The sequence below is a fragment of the Pogona vitticeps genome, chromosome 10, assembly GCF_051106095.1.
Source record: "Pogona vitticeps strain Pit_001003342236 chromosome 10, PviZW2.1, whole genome shotgun sequence".
NCBI lineage: Eukaryota > Metazoa > Chordata > Lepidosauria > Squamata > Agamidae > Pogona > Pogona vitticeps.
Window position 1 is genome coordinate 5480830 of NC_135792.1, and position 24564 is coordinate 5505393.

At 43.0% G+C, this 24564-nt stretch overlaps 1 protein-coding gene across 11 annotated transcripts in view; it reads left to right on the plus strand.

Annotated features, from left to right (window-relative positions):
* FTO (FTO alpha-ketoglutarate dependent dioxygenase) overlaps window positions 1–24564 on the plus strand; it is a 228703-nt gene that overhangs the window by 94256 nt on the left and 109883 nt on the right. For 10 of the 11 annotated variants that reach the window (XM_020800047.3, XM_072980731.2, XM_072980732.2 and 7 more), the window contains one exon: window positions 22619–22743. In XM_020800047.3, the coding sequence (XP_020655706.3) occupies window positions 22619–22743 (125 nt within the window). Of the gene's footprint in view, window positions 1–22618; window positions 22744–22979; window positions 24481–24564 lie in introns of those variants that run through there. The other variant, XM_078380458.1, reaches the window with a different exon arrangement.

The following is a 24564-nucleotide window of genomic DNA, read 5'->3' on the forward strand; positions in this document are numbered from 1 at the left end:
TAGCATGCCCTGGATCCAGGACATTATAAATGTTCAGAATTTGAAAATTAAATTCAATTTTATGTATGTATAGATAACATTTATGGCTACAGAGTAAATGAAATATTTGTTTAATGACCACCTTTCTAATTTTATCATATTGATGCAATGCTCTGGACAAGATTATTATTAATTAATACAAGGATACAGTTTTAAATTGTTATGGATGTGCTGTAGAATTACAGAATCGTGTATATATGAATTTATTTAAATAGATTTTCCCTAATAAGTCGCAGTGCTGTAACAGAATTTCCTTTTACGTTATATAGCCCTTGAAGTAGGCTGATTGGCCAAAGTACTTCATTGTACACTGAAATGAAGAATGTTCCATTTTCTACATCCAGGGAGAACGGCTCTCCTTCTTTTTGACTTCAGGTTTCAGCGAATCAGTTCCTTTTCTTATTTTCAGCTTATAATATTAAAACAGAAGTGTAGATCTGATCAGTTGGATTGGGGCGAGGAAGCGGAAGCAGCTGGAAGTGCCGAAAGGAGAGCTTTCCCATCCAGTAGCTGCCATTACTATGTAGAGTAGGCGGTCATGAAATTTAGAAGGCTCTTTTCTAGAGATGCCTGTAGTAGCTGCTACAACTGGTAGCTTCTACTGTTACTCAATGGCTTCTAATCGTTTAGACCCATTTCCAAGTGCTCTGATTTCAGCTGAGTTTTAGTCTTGGTGCCAGCACGTCACGAGCAGCTCAAGTACAAATCTGCCAGGTTTAATAATTTGTAGATCACGCCCTCCTCTCTGCGTGAGCCTAAACAAAAGGAAATAACATTTCTCTAAATATCATAACCTTCGCTGTTTTAGGCCGGGAGAAGTATGCCCCTTCTCCCCGTGCATAGAAATCTGATGGATGTAAATGAAACCTAGATGTAGCTGGGTAATTTCTGCAGCTGACTTTCATACTAGTACACGGGTATTAAATATTTCCAAATAAGGTGTAAGCTGAGAAACAAAGTTATGCAGCTAAAGCAAATGTGTGTGACTTTACGTCGCTCTTCCTAACGTAGTGAAAGAAGCGCTTAGACTTCTCAATCTGCTGCGGGAGTCTTAGAGTTTTCCTTCCAACGCTGGCATCTCGTTTCTATGAAGTGTTACCCTTTACTGATGACTGGCTATATTATTTATGTTCCGAAGGGTGTTAATCCTGGGGCAATTAACACCCAATCTGACACAACCGGTGTGCTAATGACGGCTAAACATCTCATTTCTTTTTTTGCTCTCCGGCTCCGTGTCTGTTTCTTCTTGCCTGTTTTTGCTTTTATTCTTTGTTTTCTCCCCTCAAAGCTGTTTCCTATTTAATTTGCAAATTGTATCTTTGTAGTTTGTTGTTGTTGTTATTTTGTGTTTGCCGGGAGCTGCTTACCGAATTGAATCCTGCCTATTTTTTTTTAAGTTGGTCAAGCCAGCAATGATCTAAACAATGTTAGCATTATGTGAATAGCTCAGTAATAGGATTAAATAACTGAGTTTGCAGCAGCAGTGGCCAGAGAAGCGGGTGTGGAGAAATGCTCTATGCGATACTGTGCCCGTAGTATCGTATGCGTGTGGAAGGCCCCTTCTAATTTTCTTTTCTTCATGCTTAAAAGCAACAGTAATCCTCTTTTTCTTCTTTACATACCCCTTATTTATTTATTTATTTATTTATTTATTTATTTATTTATTTATTTATTTATTTATTTATTTATTTATTTATTCATTCATTCATTCATTCATTCATTCATTCATGTATGCATGCATGCATGCATGCATGCATGCATCTATGTATCTATGTATCTATGTATGTATAAAAATCTGTGTATAACCAAAACTATGCAGCTTGGATCCATGCAATTCAAGATGTGTGTGTGTGTGTGTGTGTGTGTGTGTGTGTGTGTGTGTGTGTGTGTGTGTGTGTAATCTAGCTGCTCCTTCTAGCCAGCCTGTCCTCACAGTCAAAAAGGTGATAACATAGAGATGCCCTTTTTTTAAATAAAAAAAAAGTGATCGTATTTCAATGTATCATTAGTAAAGTTGGCCTTTATTTGACAATATCACCTTGGCAATTTATTTTTAGTTAATTAACCTGGGTCAAGGAAACAGAACATCTTACGGATGAAACCAAGGCCGCTCCTGGGGTTAGGAAGCTGGTGTTGTAACAAATCAGTTCCAGATTTACAGCTTTGCTCAGGAGTAACCTGAGACTCGGCCTGCAGCTTTTGCTCCAGAGTTAAAGGATAGAAAGAGTCCTGAATTGACTGGTTGACCACCAGTCGGCCTCTCTTGAAGCTCTTGATCGACAACCCTAGGGCCCAGTGGAGTTCCTCTACAACTTCGTATTCCTGAGCTGTTCTTGTGTGCAGGTAGCCATATATGCATGACTTATTTGTCCCCGTTACTATAATAAAAGAAGTCCTGGGTCTGAGCCATGGAAACTGTCAGGGGGTGTGGAAGTGGGAAAACCTTCATCAATAACTCCTTTACCTTGAAAGCCCTATTAGGGTTGGTATAAACCGGTTCTTTGGCAGTATGAAACAATAACAAGTTACAAACAAGTAGGGTCTGAGTTCAAGGGCGTCCCCTCACTCATGTTCACCAGCAAAACATGAAATCCAGAAGAAACTGACTCTGATAATGGAAGTGATATATAGCCATCCTACTGCCTTCTTCCTTCCTTCCTTCCTTCCTTCCTTCCTTCCTTCCTTCCTTCCTTCCTTCCTTCCTTCCTTCCTTCCTTCCTTCCTTCCTTCCTTCCTTCCTTCCTTCCTTCCTTCCTTCCTTCCTTCCTTCTAACCAACCAACCAACCAACCAACCAACCAACCAACCAACCAACCAACCTACCTACCTACCTACCTACCTACCTACCTACCTACCTACCTACCTACCTACCTACCTACCTACCTACCTACCTACCTACCTACCTGACCTTTCATCTGGTGAGTTCAAGACGGCCAACATGGGTTTCATGCGCTGCAATTGATCCTCACACTGAGTCTGTGTGTTAGGTCCTGTTGAGAGAGAGGGGTCGACTCAGAGGTGCAAGGTCACTCCATGGCATCCACGGTTCCAGGTTGAGGGTGACAGTAAAGCAAAGAGGATGAGTACATCATCATCATCTTAGAAGCGCAGAACTGGAAGAGACCCTATGGATCATTGAGTCCAGCCCTTGCCAACAAGGCAAAGTGGGGAATCGAACTCCCAACCTGTGGCTGCCAGAGACCCAAAGCCACGGAGCTATCCAGCAGCTCAACATACTACAATTAACAAGCTGGAAAGAAAATGTTTCAACACTTCAGTGAATCACCTCCATCTGGTGGGACAAAAAGCAGAAATGCCGGCTTTTGTGTGTGAGAGAGGGCTTGTGTCTTTCAGCATGATTTTCTGTTTAAGAATATTTTACTACGACCTTCCAGTCAACTGTAGGTTTGCGGTTAGATGCATTTGAGTTGTACAAATACGAGGCATTCTTTCTGTGTTTTTTTCCCCCTTCTTCCGTCTCTCCAAACTTTCTGTCAGATGTCATTAGTTGCGCTCATGGCTAAGAAAAGTGTGATCTGCGTGTCTCTTGGTTTACCCTGCTAAACTTAAAAAAGGAGAGGAGGGGGGAAAAGGTTGGCTTTCCCCAAACCACAGAAAACACAAATACAGTAGACAATTTAGTCTGATGCCTTTGGGATGATGATCTCAGCCAACGGCGGGGCTACCCTCACTGTGGTGTAGAAGACCTAGTGCAACCCAGGTTTGTGCTCCAGGGAGCTTCCAATCTACAGTTCAGAATAGTAAGAAATAATGAAAGAATAGAAGACTCGGAATGCGATGAAGGAATCTGTGCTCGTTTTGGTTCTAGATTCTTGGACTTGGTTGCAACATGGTGCATCAACAAGGAGCTGGAATGCACACAAGAAAGGCTCAATTATGGAGCCTCCATGATCCTATTAAAGTTGCAATGTCAGAAGCAACTTGAATGACCACCCTCTTACGCCTTGAGTTCCTCTTCCTGCGCTTGCAGCCAATCGCAGATTCCTTTTAGGCTTTATCGTCCGGCGCGAACTTTCAACATACAGCTGTTTGTTGTGCTCCTTTAAAAGGGACTCCTTTTGATTTCCAGAGTTGGAGGCCGTGTCAGCTCTGCTGCTCTGAAAATAAATTGTCTGGTAGCCAATTAAAATCTAACAAATACCTTTGGCTGAGTTGCAGCCCATTTCATCCCGGGCATGGCCTCATAAATCTGGTGATGTGATCTGCATAATGTGGAAGCCTGTGGCTTCATAAACTTCCTAATCTTTAAGATGCTACAGGTTTCTTGTTTGGCTTCTGTTCGAATCGATTTTTTTAAAAAACAAACTTTTTTAAAATTTTTATTATTTTATTTATTTAAAATATTTTTACCCCCACCTTTCTCCTTACGAGGACCCAAGGAGGCGTACATCATTAAAAAAGGCAATATTTAAAAGCTAAAAACAGTATTACCAATATGTAAGTATTATAGTGAAAACGGTAAATAATATCATTACTAAAAGGCGCATTTAAAGTGACAGAGAACAACGGTCCATTTAAAAAATGACCACCAGCCTCTCAGACCACGAGTCACTAAGGAAGTGTCTGTCTGAAGAGAGAGAACAGAGATGGGGCCAGCCTGGCTTCCAGTGGGAGGGAGTTCCAGAGTCTGGGAGCAGCGACAGAGAAGGCTTTCTCCTGCATCCCCACCAAGCACACCTGTGAGGGTGGTGGGACCGAGAGGAAGCCCCTGATGATTTTAAAATGCCTGTGCTGGCTTTTGTCTCTCTCTCTCTCTCTCTCTGTGTTGGTAGTGTTGGTGGCGATGAGAGCCAAACAAGGCTAGCTGAAAGTAGAGAAACCCCCAAATCCTGTTATTTAACTTCTCAGGCTGACACAATAAACATCAGGAGGCTGGATTCACCTAATATATTCTTAATCTCAGATAGGGAGAGAAAATGAAATGTGAAACTCTTCCTCCGGGAATGCTATAAATCTTACAAAATACATAGGTTTTCTGTTTCAGCATACATCAAAGTGGAGGTGGCTCAGGAGATTAGAATATGTTTTTAATCTTAGTTTGATGAGCAAAACTTTTGCTGTAATATTTATTATGAGTGGCTTCCTTCGCGTCGCTTCTTTCTTTTGTTCTGTTTATACACGGCTTCCTTTCTTCCTGCAGAAAAAAAAGGAGTGGGAAGTATCACTTTCAAAACGGCAAGCCATCGTGCAGGGGAGGGAGTGTTACTCCATTTTTGTGAAAACCCTCCCCAACTGTAGGCCCACGTGGCAGATACAAACTTTCTTTTGATTGTACTCACTCCTCAAGGGAAGCCCTGGCTCCCCCCCCCCCAAGAGTTTCCCATGAATGCTTTTCATTTACAAAGGCGAATCAGTGAGTTTGGGCCGGCTGGGGAGGATGATCAAACAGCCAAAGGAATGGCGGGTTTGAGGAATAGCGCCAGTATTTTTTTTATTGTTGTTGTTTTCTTAGAACTTCTGTTTAGATTCCTGTGATTGTCCTCCAACGCTGCGGTTGAGGACAGAGGCAAGGAAGCAATGTGCATTGGGTTGGGTCATCCAAGCTTGTGTCTCACCATCTTTACGTGGATGGTTTTGGGATTTAAAAAAAAATACCCATATTTTTCCATATATAAGACTATATTTTTGTCTAAAATCTTTAGATTAAAAATTGAGGGTCGTCTTATACACGGAAGCTGAGGAGAGAACAAAAACAAGTGGAGGGGAAAGCAGGGATCAAAGCGATCCTGCAGTGCTTTGATCCCTTTCCCCCTACACTTGCTATGCTCCACTTAGATTTCTTAATTTTTGATTTTAAAAGTGGGGGGCGTCTTATACATGGGGGCGTCTTATACACGGAAAAATATGGTACTTTCTTATGTTGCATCAAACCATGGATCTATCTAGACTGGTAGTTGCCAATCTTAGTGTTCTCGGACTAAAACCCCAACCACTAGTTGTGCTGGTCTGGAATTTCTGGAAGTTATAGTCCAAGAACATCTGGGCACCCAAGGTTGGGAACCACTGTCTTGGCCGATATTGTTTGCATTAATCATTGAATCTTTTCATGGCCCTACCTGTACATTGAATTTTTTCATGGCCCTACCTTGATATTTCCTGGTGGCCATCCATCCAGGTACTCACCAAGTGTAGACTTGCTTAGTTTCCAAAGTTAGGCAAGACTGGGCATATTAGGGGTCCTAACCTGAAAACGCTTCCTGGTTGGTGAAACTAGTACATCTAAGACTCATTTCCCCGAACTTCCAGATCAGCTGCTTCCTCTTTTTTTGATGAGAGCAATAATTGCTTGAATAAGCATCGTTGAGTGACCCTAACTGTTGCTCTCCAGAAGCATTTGGTGACAACTCTCCCCACCCTCACCCAGCAAATCCTGTAGGAACTGAAACAGGTTGGTTGTGGCTGATGGGAATTGTAGTCTAACACCTTCAGAGGGCCACATTTGGAAGGAAAGGCTGCTACTGATCATAGCTACTATGCCACTAAAGATCTGAATGAGGATAAATATTGCAAGTGTCTTAATCTTAATTTTGGGAATATAATTGCACAACAACCACATAGCATTCTTACCTAGTCTGGGCTGGTTTCAAAATTACAACCTCTCGTGACTGAACTTCTGATGGTTTTTTTTTTTTTAACGGAAAGCAATATACGGTTTTCTTTTCTTTTTTGTGATGTGCAAACATTGGACTTGTACAATGTATCTTAGTAAAACCAGAAAGCAAAACAGAGGAATGAAGATTGAAAACAAGTCTCTCATACTCACAAAAACCATTCCTCGCGTACAGAAAACTGGCAGCTGGTGGCTGACGTGGAACTCCACTCCGTTGGCTGTGTTTTATTGTTTCCAAGCACAGATTTGCTATTGTGGGATCCTGTCTGTTTAGCGTAACGAGTCAGGACTCAAGACTGGTTTTAATCTATGGTTTTGTAATTTTGGGAAGAGAACTGTTTGTGGAATTGTGAGACACAGGCCCGTATCGGACGTCGCCTCAAGTTCCACCATTCCGGATCTTTCTCACAGAACGTGGTTCTTCCTTGAACTAAAATTGGAGCACACTTCAAATCTGAGTTTGGAAAAGCTCTTTTTTTCAAAAGTCATAATAGCATCTGTAATTCCCCAGTCAAAAGGGACGTGGTGGCGCTGTGGGCTAAACCACAGAAGCCTTTGTGTGCTGCAGGGTCAGAAGACCAGCAGTCATAAGATCGAATCCACGCGACGGAGTGAGCTCCCGTCGCTTGTCCCAGCTCCCGCCAACCTAGCGGTTCGAAAGCATGCAAATGCGAGTAGATAAATAGGGACCACCTTGGTGGGAAGGTAACAGCATTCTGTGTCTAAGTCGCACTGGCCATGTGACCACGGAAGATTGTCTTTGGACAAAACACTGACTCTATGGCTTGGAAACGGGGATGAGCACCGCCCCCTAGAGTCAAACACGACTGGACAAAAATTGTCAAGGGGAACCTTTACCTTTACCTTTAATTCCCCAGTCAGCACAGCTATTATCCCAAAACTCTTATCATTGGCACAATATATGTTTTTTGTACGAAAAGGCCCGAGTCCAATTCCCATCTCCAGGTTGGACCAACAAAGTTCCCTATCTGGACAGCTGTCACTGCTGAGATAGGTGAACCTAGGGCTTCATATGTAACCCTATCTATCTAACGTCAGGGGAGCCCTTCTTTATATATTTACCATGTCACTATTCCTGATTTTCCTCCCTTTTGGGAAAAAAGGTGAGCTGGGAACAGAGGAAGAGAACAGAAGCTTTCTCAGCATCTTTGCGGTGGAAGTAATGAGCAACATTGCTTCCAAAGAGCAGATAGAGTAACCTCTTTCTCAATGAAACTAGAAAGCTGGATTTAGATTAGGCATCCTTCAGTTTTGAGAGACTATGGTAACATGCTCTTTATGGAGGACTTGGAACAGTGTCTAGTGTGGCTGAGAAGGCCAATTTGAGAGTGACAATCCCTTCCACACAGAAGACAAATAAAATCTGTCCAGCTCTGTGATTTTGCTGCTTCTGGGACTGCCTCTTTGCCTCGGCCTGCTGGACAAGGGTCTCTTCAAATTGGGAAAGGCCATTAAGCATGGCCTGCCTCCAGGCTGAGTGCTCAGATGTCAGGGTTTCCCATCTGTTGAGGTCCATTCCTAAGGCCTTCAGATCCCGCTTGCAGTTATCCTTGATTATTTGCACTTTTAGTTCCATGGTAGTTGCTTGCCATTAGAGTTCTGAGTTCCAGTCTTAAGTTTTGTCTGGAAGAACTGAATAATTTTAAAGTTTGTTTTGTTTTTCAATGGAAATGCCACAGGCTCGTCTTGTGGTACAAAACACACTCTCCCCCTGATAATCTCTTTATGACGGACATTCTGAAGAAGCCATGAGATGCAGTGGGACCACTTGAAACGGTCCCCCTCCCCTGTAGATTGTGGCCACAGTTTTGTAACTAAAAAGTTACAAATTATACCAGTCAAAGGAAGGTGCACCAGCGAAGGAACAAAGTTACTGCTTATTAAATTAGATACATCATGTAATGCAATTAGAGCCTACTTACTAGGGAAAGGAACGAGGAACAAATACCTGGTTACTTGAAATTAGTTGCTTCCAAGCTCTGGCTGGGTTTGATTGCAAAGATCTAAAACTCAATGCCCTACATAATTCTCGACAGGATGCAAAAAGCTTCTCACAAAAGTCAGAACACTAGGTTCACACGATCAATGATTTTATGATGGTATATTTTTCAGAATATGTTTTGGAAATTGTTGATTTTTATTCATGCAGTCCGATTTGGCAGTTAACAGAAGCAACCTCAAAAAGGTTCTGCTGCTACTGTAATACGAAAGTAACTTTCCCCTCCCCATCTCTGCTTCTTGCTTGCCTTCCGTGTCAAACCCTAGTCAATACCTTCTTGATCCTCCTGGTCAACCTCCTGTTTACTCTTTCAATTCTACATCATCCCTCTTTTTTTTAGACTGATGGGCTCATGTTTAACAAGAACGGCATAAAAGGCTGGGCCAAGAAGGAGATGATGACCAGATGGTGACACCTTGTAATGTGGCAAGGCATAATTTTTATGAGAACACTAGTGGGCATCAATTAGTCAGTATGTTCCCTCCTCCTTCCTTTGTTTTGGCGTTTCTTAATAAACATTGAAAATGTTGGCATTGCTAGGACTCCAGCGTGCATCATCTTTAGAGGTCAGACGGGGCTGAAGCCTGAACAGCTGTCCAGCAAACATCCTGGATTGTTTTTAATTGTCTTCCCCTTTCTCCAACAGCAGTCATTCTTGTTTATGTTGTCAAGAGCCTTCTCTTGCCCCAGCACAAGAGCACCATACTTGGAGGTTACATGCTTAACCCCATGGCATGGCTACAATCTCAGTGGCTCCCTTTTGTTTTCCCTAATGTGTTTCCCAAAGCGTGCTATACAGGCAGGATGGGAGTGTTCACAAGGCTTAAATAACTTGCCATTTTAAAAAAAATAGTCACAAAAGAGACCATATTTTTTGTCTTCATCTCTTGGTTGGTTAGCTTTAGTCTTGTGTGTCTGACTGACCGCAAGCCAGTTGATTGATTTGCCAGTAGAGAAGGGCTTTTGTCTACCATGTTGATCTCTTGACCTGGGATATATTTTACAGATTCTTTCTTTCTTTCTTTCTTTCTTTCTTTCTTTCTTTCTTTCTTTCTTTCTTTCTTTCTTTCTTTCTTTCTTTCTTTCTTTCTTTCTTTCTTTCTTTCTTTCTTTCTTTCTTTCTTTCTTTCTTTCTTTCTTTCTTTCTTTCTTCCTTCCTTCCTTCCTTCCTTCCTTCCTTCCTTCCTTCCTTCCTTCCTTCCTTCCTTCCTTCCTTCCTTCCTTCCATCCATCCATATTTCTATCTCTTCCTTCCTTCCTTCTATGTTTCTATTCCTTCCTTCCTTCCTCCCTCCCTTCTATCCATCATCAGCTCCTTCCTTCCTTCCTTCCTTCCTTCCTTCCTTCCTTCCTTCCTTCCTTCCTTCCTTCCTTCCTTCCTTCCTTCCTTCCTTCTACATTTCTATCTCTTCCTTCCTTCCTTCCTTCCTTCCTTCCTTCCTTCCTTCCTTCCTTCCATTCATTCATATTTCTATCTCTTCCTTCCTTCTATATTTCTATTCCTTCCTTCCTTCCTTCCTTCCTTCCTTCCTTCCTTCCTTCCTTCCTTCCTTCCTTCCTTCCTTCCTTCCTTCCTTCCTTCCTTCCTTCCTTCCATCAATCCATCCATCCATCCATATTTCTATCTCTTCCTTCCTTCCTTCTATATTTCTATTCCTTCCTTCCTTCCTCCCTCCCTTCTATCCATCATCAGCTCCTTCCTTCCTTCCTTCCTTCCTTCCTTCCTTCCTTCCTTCCTTCCTTCCTTCCTTCCTTCCTTCCTTCCTTCCTTCCTTCCTTCCTTCCTTCCTTCCTTCCTTCCTTCCTTCCTTCCTTCCTTCCTTCCTTCCTTCCACATTTCTATCTCTTCCTTCCTTCCTTCCTTCCTTCCTTCCTTCCTTCCTTCCTTCCTTCCTTCCTTCCTTCCTTCCTTCCTTCCTTCCTTCCTTCCTTCCTTCCTTCCTTCCTTCCTTCCTTCCTTCCTTCCTTCCTGTAGGAACAGCTAAACAGCTAGGATTGGCTTGTTTTCCACAGAAAGTGTTACATTCCTTCCTAGCATCTTAGCACCTGATGTGTCATCAAATAATACTGTGTGGAAAATTGTGCCTTTGAGATGAAGAAGGGAAGTGGACACACCGTTGAAACACTCTCCTTGCATCCCTGTGCGTCGGGACAATGGCATAGATACAAAAATGTTTTCAGCTTTGTCAGTGTTACCTGTTAGTGTAAAGTCGAAGCAAGAGGCGCCGGGCTTGCCCTTCAGATCTCCCGGTCGGCTCTTGTTTCTGATATTGCTTTATTGAGATGCACCCGATCACCCACGCCTGAAGGTCTGCGTTGGAACGCAGAGCTGTGAGACAAGGTCATTTATCTTTCACTCCTGAGCAATTAGTTCACAAGAACCTGAAGGGTTTCTCCAGGGTGAAGCAGACACACCTCTGAACACTTAGAAATGACCTTGGCCTGGATCTGGACGGGGAAAAAAAAAGGGACTTTCATATCTTTTTACATGAAAGACGGTGTCAGAACATATACAGAGATTGGCTTCGTTGCTGAGTTGGAAATGGCTCCTGCTTGTCCCCAAAAACCTGTCTCTCTCTCTCTCTCTCTCTCTCTCTCTCTCTCTCTCTCTCTCTCTCTCTCTCTCTCTCTCTCTCTCTCTCTCTCTCTCTCTCTCACACACACACACACACACACACACACACACACACACACACACACTAAGTGACACTCATCCACTCTGTCCTCATCTTCTGACCCTTTTTAACTGTATCCTCTGTATTCACGTGGAAGATCTGTGCCTGCATCTTTGATCTCTCTCTCTGTCTTTTTCTTTTTTTGAAAAGCTGCAAAGCAGCCTCCTGCGTCGGAGCCCAGATCAAGTCCCCACCCTTCACCCTATCCGAAGAAGAAAGCCATCACAAAATCCAACCATGGTTTCCCCATATCGCCTACACTCATGGCTCTTAGCCTAATAAGTGTTGTTTTGATGAAGTCATGGAAGGGCATGAGATGACTAGCCTTTCCCCTCCCCAACATTTTCTTTAAAGTATCTAAGGGTAGATGGTTCGTGACGGATGGGAAACCTTAGACCTTCGGGCCAAATCATGGTTTCGAGTTTCCCAGATGGCCACATCCAGGGATGTTGTCGTGTCTTTGGGTCCAACTCTGAAGTCATTGGACAAAAAAACCACCCTAAGTTGAGTCACTGTTGGGACTTCAGTCTGACTTAACCTTGAGTCCCTCGATGCAAGTTCTCATCCTTGACCATCGTCCCCTCTCCTCCTGAAACCATCCTTGGGTAGTTTATGACTGGCTTATGTATGGTCTTTCCCCACTTCTGAAAGGCTGAAATGTCTCACTGAAAGCTTATCCGCTGGTTGTAAGAGCGTCCAATTGAATGTATTGATGTTTTGATCCTTGTGGCTCATGCCTGCCGCCAGAGTGTGGCCCACGAGATCTCCCAAATGAGTTCGGCCCTTGGGCCAAAAGGGCTTTCCCTGCACCATGGAATAGCGCTATATTTCCATGTCGTCCTGATGTTCCTCCGTCTCAGCGGTTCTTTAACGGCATAAATATGCATTCAAGGTTTGGGACTTTTCCCCCCCCTTCTCTTTCAGAACCATCAAACCCCTTGATGTGTTTCAAGTGTGTTTTTCGAAAACACACGCGCGCACACTCACTCATCCTTAGCAAACTCGGCTGAGGAAGATGCCCTCTGAGTTTATATGAAAGCTTCGTTTTGCAGTTGTTCCTCTGTGTAAATGGAACGTATAAATATACCGAGGAAGGCAAAAGACGCTATTATCTTGAGAAGATGAGCCAATAATATATGCTTATCAAAGCAGAACACTGCTCTGAAAAACTGTGAGTTCTACTTCAGTAAGGATTCATGCCAGAAGCAATACTGGTTTATGGTGGTTTCCTCCCTCCCAGCCTCTCAAAAATTGCATTAATCAGGGGGGAAAACAAAAATCTCTCTCTTGTTGCTCATCTTGTTTACCTATGTGCAAATGAAGAGACAGGCAGGTGCAGCTCTTGGAAAAGAGAATCTTTAACAACCCAAATTCTATTGATGTATTTGCTTTCCCCAGCCAAATAGGAGACGCTGAATGGGGTAGTAAGATTAGCCGACTCTTACTTGGTGTTCCTATGTGTAAAGCCTAGGCACTTTCATCTTGTGTGTAAGTGTGTGTCTGTTCTTCTTGCCATGACAAACCCTCTGTGATATTTTGCAGTGGACGCCCATCACCAACAGAGGACAGAAAAGGATGCTAATTTGCATTAAACGTATACATCAGTGTGTACACTGTCACTGCTGTGTGCTTTTAGTGGCTTCCAAGTTATGACAACATTGTTGTTTCGACTTATATACTGCCTCATAGTGCCTGAGCATGCTCTGAGCAGTTTACGATATAGTTATGCAAGGAACGCTTTGCTCCCCCGCTGCGTTGGTTACTCATTTTCCAGACCTTGAAAGGATAGAAGGCTGAGTCAACCTTGAGGTGGCTACCTGAAGCTGTCAGGTGGATGGAACTCAGGTAGTGAGCAGAGGCTTGACTGCAGTACTGCAATTGAACCACGGTGCCACAGGACAACCACAGGGTTGTCAAGGTACACGAGATGTTCAAGAAGTGGTCTGCCATTGCCAACCCTCTGTAAGTTTCCATGGCCAAGCAGAGATTTGAAGCCAGGTCTCCTGAGTCCTAGGCAGGACTCTATCCTCTACACCAGCGGTCCCCAACCCCTGGTCCACAGCACATTGCCGGTCTGTGGGCTTCCTGGAACTGGGCTGCAGAGATGGATCACTGCTCTCCATGCTTGCACTCACAGGGGGGCGTGTCACAACCGGTCCGCAGTTCCAAAAAGGTTGGGGGCTGATGCTCTACACCAGTGGTCCCCAACCTTGGGCCTCCAGATGTTCTTGGACTTCAACTCCCAGAAATCCTGGCCAGCAGAGATGACGGTGAAGGCTTCTGGGAGTTGCAGTCCAAGAACATCTGGAGGCCCAAGGTTGGACACCACTGCTCTACACCACACTGGCCATCACAACAGATGCAAAATTTGACTTTAAAATGACTTGAACAAAATTACAGTGTGCTTCATTTGATTGAGGAAGACTTGTCTACAGGATGTTGTTGTTTTTCATGGTTTTATGCCCAACTCTTTGACTAAAACTTTCCAAATGTTAAAAATACACCGTATCGCTGAGAGCCATGCCTTCAGGGTGAACCAGTAAACCCCAACGGAAAAGAAGATGGCTTCTAATAATTTTTTTTCCAGAAGGAAGAAGATGGGCCCATGATTTGTGAAGGAACTGTCCTACTAAGGACAACCTCGGAGGCCTTCCCCACCTCCTTTCCTCCCTTTATCCACAGAAAGATGCTGGTGGGGGGAACAATGTTATGTGCCACCAAGTCGCTTCCAATCAATGACAGCCCAAGAAGGGTTTTCAAATATGGGGTCAGTTCCGGGAATATTTACTATGGCTGCTCTCTCTCACCTGCTGATTTTACATGGCTCTACTGAGGATTTGAGCCCAGGTTTACAACAACACTGCGGTTCTTTTACGGGCAATACAATCACCCTATTCTTCACTCGTTCAGTCTGCTGGTTGCCCCTCACCATCTTCCATATGGTTGAAAGGAGATGGGAAGGAATTTTCTAGAACAGTGGTCCCCAACTTTGGGCCTCCAGATGTTCTTGGACTTCAACTCCCAGAAATCCTGGTGATGGTGAAGGCTTCTGGGAGTTGTAGTCTAAGAACATCTGGAGGCCCAAGGTTGGGGACCACTGTTCTAGAAGACATCTTTGAAGGCTTTTTCAAGTGTCACCCCTAAATAGATGGGGCTTCAGAAGAAAAGAGGCTTCCTGCTGGTGTTCAAACTCCACCATCTGTTATAGTTGGGGTTCTGTATTAGTCCTGTCTCTTCAGCGGCAGCTTATGCTTTCACACAAAGAGTGCTGGTTTGCATAAATTTCCATATGCTAATTTAGGTGCAGAAAGAATCAGCAGACTTTAGAGAGATGTGTTATTTATTTTCATAGTGAGGAAAACTGTAATCAGATCATCTCTGAGTCTGTTGTCCAGATCTTACTGGTGGCTGGAGAACCTCTTTCTACTTATAGTTCTTTCAGCTTTACTTTGGACTTGGGCTGAACAACTCTTCAAAAAGAGGACGGTCCCTTGGCATCCATGTTACCTAAGGATTATGGGACTTGTAGTAAAAAACAGTAGCTTTTCCAAGCTCCATGCTCTACTTTTTGCTGAGATAGAGTCACTGAATTAAATAGGAGCGTGCTTTCGTGGAGACATTCTCGGGAGCTTTTATCTTCACCAACTTTTCAAAATATATAGGCTGAATAAGCCAATTTTTCCGCTGAGGTATTGAGAGTGGAGAATATTTATGGATTTTCCCATTTGTCTGGCTGACTGTATTGGTTGGGTCATTCAACAGCATGGGAAACTCCAACTTCCAAGGGTAGAGATTCCCCATCTTAGCCTTCCTCAGGGAATAACAGCAGTATGAAGACTTAGGTTGTTGTTTTTTAAAAATACAGCTTTTAAAAGAGCTTTCCTAAATAAATATTTCTAATAATTGGAAAGTGCCAGCAATAATGTTTCTGCCAACATGTCAAATCCCACAAGAAAAAAGGATAAGTTTGAATGTTTTAACCCTGTCATTTTAGATACTTGAAAGAAAAACAGAATTCCGTCACCATTAGTGTTTTATTGTGTGTGTTTTTTTTAAAAAAAGGCACTAAGAGCAGTTTCTTTAAAGGACTATTTTAGACCTTCCTTCCTCCCTCACTCCCTTCTCCTTTCTTTCTTTCTTTCTTTCTTTCTTTCTTTCTTTCTTTCTTTCTTTCTTTCTTTCTTTCTTTCTTTCTTTCTTTCTTTCTTTCTTTCTTTCTTTCTTTCTTTCTTCTTCCTTCCTTCCTTCCTTCCTTCCTTCCTTCCTTCCTTCCTTCCTTCCTTCCTTCCTTCCTTCCTTCCTTCCTTCCTTCCTTCCTTCCTTCCTTCCTTCCTTCCTTACTTACTTACTTACTTACTTACTTACTTACTTACTTACTTACTTACTTACTTACTTACTTACTTACTTACTTACTTACTTACTTTTCCTTCCTTCCTTCCTTCCTTCCTTCACTTTTTAACTTCAGGAAACAGTGGATGAAAAGCTGTAATGGGGAAATCATTGTTCATCTCCTAATTTGCCCCTGTAAAGTCTGAGGTCCATCTCTAGAGTCTCTACTTTTTAAAAATTAATAATGTAGTAAGTGGTGGGAATGAATCTTCTCTTTATTATATGTATGTTGCCCCCCAAAAAGAAACAACTGGTGGGTGGCAGAACTGATGGAGAGCATTTGGATATACTTGTACCCAGTGGGAAAATATTTAAGTGATAGGATACTGTGCTTTCTATACCTTGTAATCAATAAAGTTTTATTATACAGTATTTATACTGCTGTATCTTTGTATTATATTGCATCTTGATTCACTTATTTTAGCACTCTTCTAATTTAATGTAATTTTTCTATTGGTAGATACTAAATTTTATTGTTTTATATTATAAGCCACCTTCAAAGGTGACTGAGAAACATCTAAACCATTGTAGCTGTTGTTATGTGCCTTTGATTTATGGCAAACCCATGAAGGAGCAATCTCCAGAATTTCCTATGCTCAACAGCCCTGCTCAGATCCTGCAGACTCAAACCCATGACTTCCTTTAGGGACTCAGCGCATCTCGTATTGGGTCTTCCTCTTTTTCTGCTACCTTCCACATTAAATGGCAGTAATATCATATTTTCAGCTGAATTTGGAGATGCCAAATTCATTTTGATGGCTTTTTAAAAAAACATGGTGGCTAAGTTCTATCCGACCCGCAGTATCCTATCATTTAAATATTTTTTGACTGGGTACGAGTATATCTAAATGATTTCAAGGAACAACACTGCTTGAATAAATCAGTGGTTCTTAACCTTTGTTACTCGGATGTTTTTGAACTGCAACTCCCAGAAACCCCAGCCAACACAGTTGGTGGTGAAGGCTTCTGGGAGTTGCAGTCCAAAACTCCTGAGTAACCCAAGGTTAAGAACCAGTGGAATAAATGATGCTGTCTTGTTTCTTTAATAAAACTTAATGAGTTGTAACCTTGCATGATAAAAGCAACCGTATGTCTTTTTTTTGGCTCCAGATTCACTCCACCCTCATCCACATCTTTTTGCTTGCGTTATCAGTTCTTTCATGGTGGCCCATGTTTTAGTGATCTTTTTTGTAACTCCAGAGGAGAAAACATTTTGTAATAATCTCACTGCTCCTCGGGACCTGTCTCCCTTGTATAAACTGCATGACATTCCTGGTAAAAGCCGAATATTCAGAACCTTAAACGAGACAGTGAGGCTTACCCGGAGCAAAGGACCCGGGAAATTGCAGAGAGAAAAGACAAAACGGGGTCGAGAAGGGAAGGGAAAGCAAAGATTTTGCAGAAGGTCATAAAAAGGCTTCGGGTAAGTATGTGGGGGCTAGAAATCAAATCCCATTTCCTATCATAAGAAACCAGTTGTTTTTAGCAGCCGTGGTTAATGCATGGGACCTGAAAGGTTTAAGACTCGCTGGAAAAAGCTTTGCTCCTGTTTTATTGGGCTGCTATTGAAAAGCCAACAGCCTAGCTTCAACTAGGTGCTTTGAGATTTCTTAATGGGCTGTCAGGGGCAAGACACCGGGTCTGTGCTGAGACCGGTTCTTTCCTGTACATTAAAACAACAGGGGCCAAAATGATCATATACAGAAGTATGAATTACTTGATGCTTTCTCTGTTCCATATGGCCAGCCATGTCTTGGGCAATTAATCATGTTCCAGAATCAGTGGAGTATTCTCCAAAGCATTGGGAGTCAAACATTTTAGTTATACCTGGGCAAGCGTAAGGGGTGGGGAGGTAGCGGGCGTAAAAAAAAAAGGAAGAAAGAAAAGCAGGATGAGAAGCTGCTGGCGCCAGAGTTGTAGCAGCTGGCTTCTATAAACAACTCCCCTCTCCTTTTCCTTCTCATCGCCTCTCGCTGCTCCTCCCTTACTTTCTTGCACAAACATGGGGGCATTTTTCAGCATCTTTGCCTTTTCATCCCCCCCCCATACACATATATACAAAATGAAGAGAATACCAAAACTTTACGGCCAATGTTGTTGAATGGAACTATGATATCAAGCTTGCCGTGTTGAGTAAACAGAAAAACAGGCCACCGTTTTAGCCTCGTAAGTCCAAATGGCAGGGTGATAACTTAAAACCATGCCATTGGCTTCCATCATTGCACCATCAAACAAGATGCCTTCATGTGTCCTATAAAGAGGGAGAGGGTCGAAAGGGTATCCAGTAAAGACATACTAGTGCACATGGATAAAGGCCAAGAAATTACAGAACCCATTGAGTGCTGAAAGTTAGAAAACTTCAGGCCTATGATGAGAAATCCAAGGGACAGATTGTTGCTGCTGATCATCCAGGGGCAAGGCAAATAGGAACAGAAGTCCATACAAATTATTATTAAGGTGCATTGGACAAGTTTTACCAATATCTGTGGCCTCAAGGTTTTACGTTTATGCTTTTTAAAGCTGAAAACAAGAGAGAGCATTTCCCCCCCTCCTTTGCTGCAGGATGATGGTGAGATACTTTCTTTCCACCTCAGTGCATTTGCAAGGGTTTGTTGGCGCAATTTCGAAGTATCGGATGGGTTGTTTGTTTCTTTTTGATGAATCCTTCTCTGCTTGCTGTGCGAGAGCTTTGTTGAACTCGGCGTTCAGCAGACATGTCCTGTAGAAATGGCAGACATCTCAACAGGAGAACATTGCTTCCCACACCGCTTCTGTTGAAGCCGCAAAAATATTGTCGGGGTTGGGTGGGTGGGTTAACCCGATCCTTCACAAAACCCATTGACTCAGAGTAACATAGTGAGAGTGACATTACTACTTTTAGCTCAGTTTTTGACAAGATACAATATATTCCGACAATATGTGTGTGTGTGAGAGAGAAGGGGGGGTGAGGAAAGGTACCTGGTAACATACCTAATAAAGTTTCTCTGAGGATAAAGTGTGAAAAAGCCAACCATGCGTTCTACCATAAATTCATCAAAGGAAAGGGGATATAAGTATAATGTGTATATATTTGTGGGTGTTTTGTTGCTGCATGCCATTGAATCATTTCCCACCTATGGAAATCCTAGAAATTAGTGACGAGCATGCCGTGATGACTCCCGTTCAGATCTTTTAGACTAATGGCCATAGCTTCCTTCATCAAGTCAATGCATCCCATGTTTGGTTATTGTCTCTTCCTGATGTATATGTGCATCCATGTGGGGACGTGGTGGCGCTGTGCGCTAAACCGCAGAAGCCTGTGCTGCAGGGTCAGAAGATCCAGCAGTCGTAAGATCGAATCCACGCAACGGAATGAGCACCCGTCGCTTGTCCCAGCTCCCGCCAACCTAGCGGTTCGAAAGCATGCAAATGCGAGTAGATAAATAGGGACCACCTCGGTGGGAAGGTAAACAGTGTTCCATGTCTAAATCACACTGGCCATGTGACCACGGAAAGATTGTCTTCGGACAAAACGCTGGCTCTATGGCTTGAAGAGCGGGATGAGCGCTGCCCCCTAAAGTCGGACACGACTGGACAAAAATTGTCAAGGGGAACCTTTACCTTTACCTTATGTACAGCTATGAAAGATGGAGAGTGAAGGAAGCTGATGGGGGGGAGGGAATAAATTTCTTGAGAAATGTGCTGATGAAGGAGAGTGTTAGAAGTACCATGATCTACTGAAAGGACAAATAAGGGAGTGCAAGATTAAACTGAACTCTCTCTAGAAGCCAAAATGACTCAACTGAGGGCATCATTGTTCTTGTTACAATCTTGATCATTGGAATAGGGATGGCTTGACAAACACAACTCCACATTCCTTCCTTATCCCATTTTTGTTTGCTATTGATCGTTGGCTGTAGACTACTTTTTCTTGAAGTGCGGAGAGCTTAGCAAAGGCTCAGAGGTTTAGTCTGTTAATCTCTTCGGGAGGACTAACGAGGACATTAGATCTCCCCTTAAAATCCGCATTTGTTGACCAAGCAAAGAAGGACTCAGAAGTGGAGTGGGTTGGTGTTTTTTTTTTGTTTGTTTGTTTGTTTTTTGGTCATTTGTGTGAAATGTGGAATATGTGAAATTGTGATACCATCCTGAGGGAAAGGTGGAAGGTGTAGCCTTGTCAAGAATCCACAACCTTCTTGGGGGACAAAGTTATTGATGACCATTATTATCTCAAGAAACCCACCTCTGACTTTCCAGGATCCAGCAGCGATTTGTTATCTCTCCGCTGGGGAATTTCAGGATGTGCTTTTGCTGGGGGAGGAGGAGGAGAAGAAAGACAGCTTCAGTGGATCCTAACTGTTAGCGCTCTGCAGAAATTCCCCGCTGAGAGACTGGTGAGATAAGGCAGGTCTACATGTCTTGTTTGTTTATTCTGCCGATCTCCTGTCCCAAGCTTGTCTCAAGGAGGAAGAGAGAGAGCCCAAGAGGTAAAGCTGAGTCTGGTATTCGGAACTGAAGGCATCACTCGGCATCCAGGGGTCTCTGTAGACAATTATCTGTCATTAAAGTTCATTAAATGAATGAGGAGCCTTACTTTGATGAGACACCCAACATTGGAAAGAAGATCTGCTCATCTTTTAGATACAGGGGTTCTATCAGTAGGGTTGTTGTTTTTTTGATTGATTTCCTAGTTGATAAAGTGGTCGACCAGACCAGATGGGTGGGATATAAATTAAATAAACAAACAAACAAACAAACATCTTCAGCCAGTTTTTAAATTGATTCTGTAATTGATTTCCTAGTTGATACCATCTTCAGCCAGTTTTTTGGAACCTTCAACCTCTGACTGTTGGGGCACACATGACCTTTTTTAAAAAAACACGTTCGAACCTGTATGCAACTCAGTTCAGAAAATGGGATGCACCCTGGAATATCTTTTAATGCACTGCATTTACTGATGTAGGCTGCAGTCTTTCCATAGCTGACGGAAACTGAATGTCTCATTAGAATCAGTTGTGATGTCAATAGAGGTGGGATCCTTTTTGGTTTTAAAAGAGGGCTGGGGAACATCACAGCCTACAGATGCTCATAGATTACAATTCCCATGATCCCTAACCATTTCATCTTCTAAGCTAGGGCTGAAAGAGGTGGACACGAAGAACATCTGTCCCGCTTTCCCTTGCCAGATTCTTCTGCAATTCATCTACCGCCCACTGGGTTTTTCTATACATAGAATTTGGGTGTGCCGTCTTGTCATTCATATCTGAACAGAGGACAGTTTTCTCGGCCCAAATCCTGCTCGTGGAACTTTGCATGGAGGAAGCTGATAATGTCATGAGCTCGTGCCACTAAAATTTATTTTGAATTAATTTAATGCTTCCTCCTCTCCTTCATTTTTAGGTCCTAAGGTTCCATGGGGTTCCCTTCTGCCCTGGGCAAGCCTCAGGACCAGGAGGTGGTGGGTGGGGAAGGACTTCTAATCACCCAAAGTTGCCTCCAGATCGCCTCCAAGGGCCCCACTGGAGGCATTCAAGAAAAACCAAGGTCATCACCTGACAGATAGGCTTTGACTGTATTTCTGCCTCAAGCAGGAGGGCTAGACTATGATGGCCTTGTAGGCCACTTCCAACTTCACTTTTCTATGATTCTTTGGTTCTGTGATTCAACCCAGTGGCCATTTTCAGCCTCTAAAGGCTGCTGTTTGGGCCATTGAAGGATCTTTTCCTCATTCTGAGGCTCCCAACGTCTTCCTAAGGGAGCCCCGGAATCTTTAGAAAGAGGACAGAACAGGAAGCATTTAAATAATCTTAGATAAATTTTTGTGGTGTGAGTAAGATTTTGGTCAAAGTAAGTGGGGGAGGGACAGGGCGTTGAAAGAGCAAAGCAGAAGTCTCTTGAAACCAAATGTGTGGAATTAAACTTGCATTAGCCCAGCGTGTATAAGAAGCAACTCACTATAATCTCTCCCCAGCCAGGGTGGATTTGATTTAAATCAAATTGATTTAAATCAAAACCACCCCTGGCTGGGGAGGGATTATATTTGATTTAAATCACAATTCAAATTTTAAAAATAGAAATATTTTTTGGGTGATTTAAATTGAAATAAACATATTTTTTAAAAAATTTAAATTGTGATTTAAATCAATTTGATTTTTGTTTAAATGTTGATTTCTATCCACCTTGCTCCCCACACACTTTTTATTCTGCCCTTAGCATGAGGCAATAAGCAAGCTCCATGTGCGATTTCCAATAATAAGTCAGCAACACAGAGCAGAAGGAAAAGGATTCCATCTACCCTGTTTCCCCGAAAATAAGACCTCACATGAAAATAAGCCCTAGTGGGATTTTTCAGGATGCTCGTAATATAAGCTCTACCCCCAAAATAAACCCCAGTTAAGTGCAACCCTGCCCTTCACCCTTGTGCAGCAACCAGAAGAAGATGACATGACTGTATTTGAATAAATGTAGATTGTTGTACATGAAAACAATAAAACATCCCCTGAAAATAAGCCCTATTGCGTTTTTTTGGAGCAAAAATTAATATCAGACCCTGTCTTATTTTGGGGGAAACACTGTAGTGAAAATAAGGCCTCGAATGCCCAGCCTGTCGTGTTACTTAGGGCGATGAAGCTTTAAGGTTTTACCTCACATTCCATATACGTTGATTAAATACCAAATAGATGGTGGCCATTTTTGACCATCATTTACGGTATTGATTGGAAAGCAGTGCAACTGTAATAAAAGGAGCCATTGATTTACTGTCTCTATTTGCTTATGGGCTTTTTAATTAATTTTATGCTTTGTTTCCTCTTTTCTTTTTTTATATATAATATTTATGGTTTTTTCCCCCCTTTCTCTCTCTCTCCTCCCCACCTTTGCAAACAAGACAAGCCATCTACTCTGTGAACTCCGGAAAGAAGGACAGGTGGAAGAACAAAGAAAGGAAAGGATTGAATGTTTGTTGCCTCTGCTTGAGGAGCGCCACGAGCTACGCCAGGAATGGTTCGTGAGGTGAGAAACTGAGAGGAAAGCTCCATCTTTTTTAAAAAATTAAATTAAATACAAAGCATTTTTCTGTGGGGTGAAACATACAACCGTGATCACAAACAGCTTCGGTTGTATTTTGTATCGGGTAGTGGTATTGACTTGTCCGCACTTTGGGTCCAAATCTTTCCAGGGGTAGAAAAGTTGTGTCCGGCTTGCACCGCTTCCTTTTCCTCACGCACAGATTTCTTCTCCCTGTGTAGACCATTGGGACGCCCAAGAGAAGATGGGGATAAAACATGGTTCTTGATTTCTAGCCTTCGATTTACAGTAGCTTTTTGTTGACAAGGGGAAGAGGTAGAGGTGAGAGGTGACGCCTACTTCTTCTGTGGTTTGCGATGCCTCCATTTCCCTCACACCAGCCAGGACAAGGTTTTTGACCCAGGTGGTTGCTGGCCCATCATGGATCCATGGTTTGGGACCTTGCTACTTGTCGGACCATCTTTCACTAAAAACATTCACCTGTGCCACCTGATCCTCCAGGTTGTCAAACCGAGAAGGGACAGGAAATCAGCCAGAGGTTGGGAGTTCGATCCCACCCTGTGCCTCCTATGAGCAGAACCAACCTGCGTAGCCTTGGGCAAGCTGCAAAGCCCCAGGATGCCTCCAGAAGAGGGGAATGGCAAACCACCTCTGAGTATTCTCTGCCTGGAAAACCCTGGAAAGAGCTGCATAAGTCAGAATTAAGTTGACAGCACACAATTATGATTATCCAGTATTTTTGTGACGTTGGCTGGTATTTATATGGGGCGTATTCTTGTTGTGCAACACCGTTTGCTTTGTGCTTTTATGGGTTGGAAGGCAGCAAAATTGGCATGAGTTTCACTTTCTGTTGCTAGCGTGTGTCAAAAAGTATAGAGTGTCTTGTTAATGTTGGTGGCGTTTTTTAAAACGAACCTTTGGGGAGTTGCCTGCTCTTTTATCAACAGTGGTAATTATCAGCTGGTCAGCTGGCCCAGTTCTTGCTCTGAATACATGAAACCAGATGCCAGTAAAATTAACGCGAGCCCAACAGCTGGCATCGTGGAGTCCATGGACGGATTCCTGGGAGTCCGCGCTGGTGTAAGGTGGGCTTCTGCCAGGATACACCAGGTGTGCCATGTCCAATTTAGCCCTTCAGGCAGCCATGATGTGGAATACACCATGGTCCCTGGTTCCTTCAAAACAGCCGTCACAGCTATCAAATATGACACAACATCTCAGCGTGATGGCACCGCATGGATTTCCATAACACCACGGAGCCCCTCTGACACACAGAATATGAGTGTGTGCCTCAAGAAGCATAGTTCTTGTCTTTTTGTGTCCTGAAGGAGGGAACAGATACGATTTTCAGAGTTTGTAGTCAAACTCTCCCCAATTTGTAGCACTTGAGCTGTTTTATATACTCTCTGTCCCTTTCTCCCTTCGTTGGATTTCCCCCCCACCCTTCCTGCAATTATAGAATCATAGAATAATTGAGTTGGACGGGGACGTATAAGGCCGTAGAGTCAAATCCCCTGCTCAATGCAACCTTCAGTGTTGGAGCACCCAATATCTCCTGAGGTCATTGGTTCCATCGTCGTACTGCTCTAACACTTCAGAAGTGTTTTCCTGATATTCAGCCTGAATCTGGCTTCTTGTAACTGGAGTCTGTTGTTGCGTATCCTGCACTCTGTAATGAAGGAGAACAGATCCTGGCCCTCCTCTGTACGACTGCTTTTCTAGTATTTGAAAAGTGTTATCCTATCACTCCTCTTTCTTCTTTTCTCAAGGTGAAACATGCCCAGCTCTTTCCGTCTTTCCTCCTAG